The 7,995-nt window shown below is 38.7% G+C and overlaps 1 protein-coding gene across 1 annotated transcript; it reads left to right on the top strand.

The window, feature by feature from the left end:
* Positions 1-4,882: 4,882 nt before the first annotated feature.
* On the top strand, positions 4,883-7,907 carry LOC135082088 (uncharacterized protein KIAA2013 homolog). Its single transcript, XM_063976847.1, has one exon. It carries the CDS (start codon positions 5,215-5,217, stop codon positions 7,090-7,092), a length of 1,878 nt encoding a protein of 625 aa, XP_063832917.1. The 5' UTR covers positions 4,883-5,214; the 3' UTR covers positions 7,093-7,907.
* The last annotated feature ends 88 nt before the right edge of the window (positions 7,908-7,995 follow it).

Here is a 7,995-nt window from a genome sequence, read left to right on the forward strand (position 1 = left end):
ATCAGTGTGTGTCTTATTGTTATGAGTAAGTACGGTTCCTTGGGATCGGTATGAGTGCACCACACATACAGAGACCATGGTTTTAACTCTTAAGAGTACATCGCAGGATATGTATTAAAAACAATGCTACTTTATACTTCTTCTACTGCTACTTTATTCTAATTAATTATTTGTTACTTGTGCTGTTAATTACAATTCTCAATCCGTAAATAATTTCTTCTTTCTACCGTGTTCGTACTACTGTCCTCGTAAAATCATCGTAACCGATTGTTGTAATCGGATTAAGTACATGAACATCACTCGACCATGTATGTCCATTTGGACATATCGGAATGGCACGCTTTGACGATCAACTTGCTGTATCTACTCTAATCCATATCTGTGGACATTACCATTCATTCAATTTGACGTTCATGTGACCAGTGTTGCCAGAAGGTTACTTTTGTTTACTTTTGAACTGCTGTGGTTACTTTTAGGTTACACTAATGAAAAGGTTACTTTTAGGTGATTTTTCAGAAATTGTAGAATTAACTGTTACAGATGAAATGATACGGCCTTCAGAAACTAGGCTTTATTCAACTTAATAAATGAGCTACATTTCTGTTATTTTAAGATCAAGATATTTTCCACAAAGATGTCACTTGTATCATTCTTAAAGTACCATAGACAATTTGCAACAGAGGAGGTTCATATCATTCTCCCTCGCTATATTTCAATGTCCAGGTACACTTTAGTCATTATCACAAACGAAATCTTCTAGATAGCCTGGTCTTCTGCGAGCCCTGTGGGAACGCCGGCTTAGGTTTGCCTCTGGCTCTTCAGCAACACCAGTTTCTTGACCAAGTTCAGGCTGCTGAACAGATTCAGATTCCTGAACCATTTCATCTAAGTCTGATGGCTCTTCTTGACAGGAATCATCCTCTCCATCCGGTAAAGGAGCCAAATGTCTGTTTGAAACGGTGGTCTCTCTACCATCTTGTAATCTTATATACGAATATGATGGATTTGTTTGTAAAAGTTCGACCTCTTCCACTAAGGGGTCGTACTTTGAAGCACGAACATTCCTTTTCATGAGAGCGGTTCCAGAAGACGATAACCATGATGGTATCGACTGCCCATTCATTGTTCGTCGAGGGTGGAAAAACAAACGTTCGTGAGGAGTGCAATTTGTGGCCGTGCAAAGTAAAGAACGTATAGAATGTAAAGATTCGGATAGCACTTGTTCCCAATCCGTCACTTCCAGGCCCTTAGATTTTAGGAAAAGTTGCACTGTCCTCCACAATGTCCCGTTTAAACGTTCAACTTGTCCATTACCTTGTGGATTATATGGAGTAGTCCGGCTACTTGCCACGTTTAAAGAAAGCAAGAACTGCTGCACTCGTTCTGACACAAAAGCAGAGCCTCTATCAGAATGGACAAAGAGAGGAGTGCCGAACATAAAAAAAATATCTTTAAGGCATCTGATTACAGTGTCTGCAGATAAATCTTGACAAGGATATGCGAATGGAAATCTAGAGAATTCATCGATAATAGTGAGGATGTATTTATTCTTGCTCTTTGAAGGTAATGGGCCCTTGAAATCAATGCTTAGTCGTTCAAAAGGAGCTATCGCCTTAATAAGCTTTCCTTGAGTTTTGTGAAATCGTGGTTTGATTTCAGCACAAATTCTGCAAGCAGAAGTAATCGCTTTTATATCAGTGACAGAGTATGGCAAATTTTTAGTTCTGATCCAATGAGTCATACGAGTAATACCAGGGTGTCCAAGAGCGTTGTGCAACTCAATTAGTTTATTTGTGACGTTGGTGTGTATCTGAGCACAAACGCGAGACAGTGCATCAGCGGCCAAATTCTCCTTCCCCGGTCTATATATAACATCATATTTGTATGCTGATAGCTCGAGTCTCCAACGCTCTACCTTTTCATTCTTAATTTTGCTTGAATGGTGAGCTTGCAACATAAATGCTACTGACTGCTGGTCAGTGATTAAAATAAAATGCCTTCCTAAAAGGAAGTGGCGCCACTTGCGAAGTGCTTCAACGATGGCACAGGCCTCCTTTTCTATTGAAGAGTGGCGTCTCTCAGGTGGAGATAATGAACGAGAAAAGTAAGCTACAGGTCGTTCGTCCTGTGATAAAATGGCTCCAATCGCATATTCTGATGCATCCGTTTCGACAGTGAAAGTAGCTTTTAGATCAATTGCATGTAAACTAGCGTTAGCGAGCTCAGTCTTTAAATTGTTAAAGCTTGATAATGCTTCATTAGAAAGAGGAAATTCGGTACTATCTATCAATGGCCTCAATTTATGAGAAAAGTTTCTTACCCATGGGCTATAATGTGCAAATAATCCTAAAACCCTTTTGAGTGACATTGAATCTTTAGGCTCAGGAAGATCGAGTAAAGGTTGTATTCTTGATTTGTCAGGTTTGATTGTCTGATTGGTGATGGTGTGACCCAAAAGATTAATGGTTTCCGAACAAAAGGTGCACTTTTCTTTATTCAATGTAAGTCTATATTTTTCAGCCGCCTGTAGAAAGGCATTAAGGTTTTTATCGTGTTCGGCCTTAGTCACGCCACAGATAGTCACATCATCGAGATAAGCATAGGTTCCAACTAAATTTTCCTTTTCTATGATGAATTCTAGTGTTCGCTGGAAAGCGGCTACGCCGTTAGTAACGCCAAATGGGATTCGAGTAAATTCGTACAGTTTTCCACATGCTTCGAAGGCAGTAAACTTCTGTTCTTTTTTCAGTATGGGCACTTGATGATAAGCGCTTTTCAAATCGATTTGACTAAAAAAGTTGAATTTGGAAACTTTTGAAATTATTGAATTTATTTTTGGCAAGGGATAGGCGTCCAGTTCGGTAAAAATATTGATAGTTCTTGAGTAATCAATAACAAGTCGCTTTCTGTGGTTGCCTCCTCCAGCGACGAGAACTTGTGCTCTCCAGGGAGACACACTTGGCTTTATGACGCCATCTTCAAGTAGTTTGTTCACCTCTAATTTGATAAAGGCTTCGTCTTCATCGTTGTGCCTCCTGGACTTGATAGCAATGGGCTTAATAGAAGGAGTGAGATTTGTGAAAATTGAAGCAGGAGGAACCGAGGCTTCCATTACGTTACAGACGCTGAGGGGCTCGTCCTCACCACCGAAGTTCAAAATGAGCGAAGAATGTGTTTTTAGTATATCATGCCCAATTATGACGTCTGCACACAAGTTGTTTACAATCAGCAAATTCCGTTTCGGGTAGATATGTTTATCGATCTTTAAAGTTACGGAACACGAACCTTCTACGATAGAGGTATGGCTTAGCGATGCTAGTGTAATAGACTGACTGCAACGTTTCTTCTTTAGTTTTAATGTTTCAGCCAAACCTTTGTCAATAAAGCTTACTGAACTTCCTGTGTCAACGAGTGCGTCTGCAAGGTAGTCGTTAATAGTTATGGGGATAGTCGCTTTTCGCAGACTTCCTGGAGCGGCTGCAATTACCGACGCTGCCTCCGTAGGTGTATCTTGAGTTACAGCATTCATTTTAGGACTCGTTCCACCACTGCTCCGACATACATTTGCAAAATGTCCTTTCTTGGAGCATAATTGGCATTGCGAATGAAACGCAGGACACTTTATACGTTGATGTACATTACCACCGCAAAAAAAACATCGACGTTTTTTATGACCGAAATTAACAGCGGCTAAATTATCATCGACCTCCTTTTTTTGTTCTGGTTGAACCGGTATAGCGTTCAGCAATGAGGTCGGATTAGATGAAATTGAGAAAGAGTGCAAACTTTTTTCGGCGGTTTCAAGTGTCAGTGCCTGGTTCTGTGCGTCATCGAATGACAATGTCAAATTTTCCAACAGTCTTTGACGGATTCTTTGAGAGTTGATACCCGATATGAATGCAATACACATGAAATCGTTTTGATTTTGTTCGGCAGTCACAGCGTGAAAATCACAATCTTGGGCTAACAGTTTCAAGGCACGAACATAATCACGTATAGATTCCTCAGGCTTTTGCTGTCTTGTTGAGAGGATGTGCCGAGCCAGAATACGATTCCGAGGTTTCTCGTATGATTTTTTAAGTAATTCTATTGCTTCGTCATAACTGGCACATCCTTTTATTATAGTAAAGACTCCAGGCGCCAAATAGTTGATAAGTAGCTTTAATTTTAAGTCAGGACTAGCATTACTTATCTCTTCTGATATGAAGTTTTGGAATGTATGCAGCCAATGACTCCATTGGAGCTCTGCACCGGGCGTACTTGGATCCGTTGAAAATTTTTCCGGATTTAGATAACGAGAACCTCTCGTGATGGAACTCGACGACACAGTTTCGTTATGAGACATTGTCACAATTAAGTTGAATAAATTGTTACAGATGAAATGATACGGCCTTCAGAAACTAGGCTTTATTCAACTTAATAAATGAGCTACATTTCTGTTATTTTAAGATCAAGATATTTTCCACAAAGATGTCACTTGTATCATTCTTAAAGTACCATAGACAATTTGCAACAGAGGAGGTTCATATCATTAACTTTACAGGTTATTCAGTAAAAAATATAAATAGTGACAATTTAAAAATTATGTCATAAAGTGCATTTAAACTTGAATTTGATTTATTATTTGTTAAAAAAAAAGAGTTTTAGCGAATGTTTTTCGATAATAAAACGCAAATCCATGAAACGTTTTTATACGACTGGTCACTTTTCGAATTTAGATGATCAATTGTATTCATTTTCCATCCATGAACAACCTTACACAATCATCGCTCCGCACCCCCCCCCCCCCCCCCGTATGAAGGTTACTTTTTATTCAAAAAGGTTACTTTTTTTTATATTTCTGGTAATTTCTGACTAGACCCGACTGGCAACACTGCATGTGACAAACACATGACGTTTCTTCTCTCGTCGTTCAACAAACCTCGATTTTACTTCTTTTCGTTTCAAGATTGTTCCATGCAAATAATTTTGTTTCCAATTTCTAGAGACTAGTTCAGTTATTCTAGAGGAATTGTATAAATATAGAAGAATTACTACAGGCTAGTGAAATATAACCTGCATGAAGTGTTATCAGAAGCGGCTAGTGAGACTCGAATTTGTTGTGTTATCAAACAATAAATTTACTGTTTGTTGTTGGTTACGATGACAATAATAATTGGTCCCACTTAGATTGGTGTAACTGTGTGCCTACGTTGACTATTTAAAGTGACTGAGATGGATAGAGTCGGAGGAGAATTCAACGATATGGGTCGCAGAGCCGGGGAGTTCGCGCGGCGCCTCAACCGGATCACGGATGGGCCCATGACAAGGAAAAAATTGGTTATATTAGTCCTATTTTGCATCTTCTTCATTCTATATCTAGGCCCCGGCTTATTGAACTGGTTTTTCGGCTCCGAAAGTGATGCTAGCCATCAAAATGTATGTCAAAGAAACTTCCTAAACCCTTTCAAAGATGCTCTGAATGACTACGACGCCTACTTGAGGCAGGAGACGACGGCCACAATGTCGACGCTCAGCCACAACTATGTGCCTTATGTTGGAAATGGATACATTGGCCTTGCCTTGGAGCATGACTCACATCTCAACATCAAACATGGGCGGACCTTATCTCTGCCTGTGTACTACCATCCACTTTACATTATTGATGACTATGAAATGAAAGAATTCACTGTAGCCGAGTACAAAAGAGGCATAATACACAGATTCCAATGCAGCAACACAGGCTTGCACATTACATACCAGTACTACACTCACAGGACTATACCATCCTTGTTTGTTCAAGAGATTCTCGTCAACAACCCAACCAATGCTGGTAAAACTTTGCGATTGACTACCCCCAGAGTCTCGGACTGGCCAACTTCAGTGAAACAGACGGTGAAGTTGCACCAAGGGGTAGATACGAAGGAATATGAAGTTGTAACAGGAATGATAACAATACCGGACAGTGATAATGTGATTGCTGTCGCGGTTGTATCAAGGAAAATGGGGAACAGTATTCAAGTTGATGGCCGTGATGCTTTAGATATTTTGATATTCACAACAGTTCAATACAGCAATCCTATAAAGAAAGCAGACTATGCAAAACAAAAAGATATTGTGGAAAAGAAGGCAATTGATGAGATGGAAAAGGTCATAGCATTAACAACAGATACAGCTGCTGTCAGAAAACTAAAAGAAAATCATGCCAGGGTATGGCAAAATCTCTGGTACACAGGCTTTTATATTTCAGATTCAAAAGCTGAAGGTATCATCAATGGAGACAGGATAAATGCTACGATATATGCGATTCTGTCTCAAGTCCGAAGCTTAGAACACGAAGAACATATTAAATCACAGACCAGATCAGATATTCTCAGGACACTGACTTATGCTGAAGGGTGTTACGGAGGGCACTCAACACTAGATGCATTAAATCTCTGGAAACTTTTGAATTCCTTAGCTAATCTAAATGCTGTTGCAAGTGTATGGCTACTGACTTTAGAAAAGCATGGCTGTTATAAACTCATGAATGCAGGCGCTAGTGGTGTCAACCAAGCGATGATTTTAAGTTTTGGCAGTTTACGTTTCAGCAATCAACATCTAGAATACAACATACACCCATCCAAACTGCACAGAGACTTCCTTTTCCGCCGCCTTAACTATGGCAATATGACTCACGTGAATATCAGTGTTATTGTGCAGGAAGATAACAAAGCTGCTATCTTTGTGGCTCTGGATCGCTCAGATAAAACGTACTACGCCTGTGATGCTGGCTGCTTAGACTCGCCAGTGCAACTTGGGCCTTACAGAAAATATTTCCCTGTAAAATTAACTGAACCCCTCACAGCTATATTGTATGTCACAGCTGACAAACAGCACATGGAAGAATTGAGGCATACCATTCACGTGAGAGAAGTAGTTGAGGCCCCAGCGCATGAACACCATGTCATAGCCATGCACAAACATGGCCACAGCTTAGGTGGTCTCAATCCATTATTCTGGATATCCATTTTAGTTCTAATTGTCGTCTTCCATTTGTTCCTATGCAGAATAATCATGAACGAATTCTGCGACAGCGGAGTGAACTATAGAAGGCTGTATAATAAGCCCTGAAGTGTTTCTGTCCATTGCCTTATATTTGCTTAGTTCGATGGTTGCACCATCAAAGTCCCTGACGCTTGACTGATTGCATAGGTTCTTCTTGCTAGTGACGTAAGGTCGCTGTTATGATTGTCAATAGTGTGCAGCAATAATGTTGAAAATGTCGTACAAAAGATTAAACTGTATTGGATTGCATTTTTAATTAAGATTGTGTTATGGAGAGATTTGATAATGTTGTAAATAATTTGATAAATCACACAAATGTCTGTTAACGATTTTGCTAATTCACTTGATCTCTACTAGTATATTTATCGCTCTTGGCTACAGCTATACATAGTTCATAGCCAATCATGTGTTTATTATGTCCCTCATTTAAATGCGTAACATGAATTATTTTTAAAATAACTTGAACACATCACTATTATTTATAGCATTGATGATGTTTTGTCCTTTGTTAATAACTGTTCTTTAATAGTTGAATGATGTTAAAGATTTATCATGCAAACTGTGGGCAGTAGTATTTATTTTATGAAAATAAGCAGCAAAGTTTAAACGAATATTAGTACTGCTTTATATGAACTATCAGCTTTTAAAGTATGTTGCAGAAAAACTATGTAAAATAAAAAATTCAGTATTTGATTGAGTCGATGCATATAATTTATTTAAACATACCTAGCTGTATGACTTTGTAATATTTAATAATTTAGCTAAGGGAAGTTGTCCCTCACTATGTTAGAATGTACATAATATGACTTGTAATAGATATGTATATTGTTATAAGATTGTGGTATATATTTTTGAAAGATTAAACTCACGGTTATGTTAAATTGCTTGTTTTATTGCAGTGTAGTCCCGAAAAAAAATGTAAACTTGTAAAATAATATTTTGTGGGGGTAGAAAACAGGCAAAGAAAAC

Source organism: Ostrinia nubilalis, chromosome 21, assembly GCF_963855985.1.
Source record: "Ostrinia nubilalis chromosome 21, ilOstNubi1.1, whole genome shotgun sequence".
Lineage (NCBI taxonomy): Eukaryota > Metazoa > Arthropoda > Insecta > Lepidoptera > Crambidae > Ostrinia > Ostrinia nubilalis.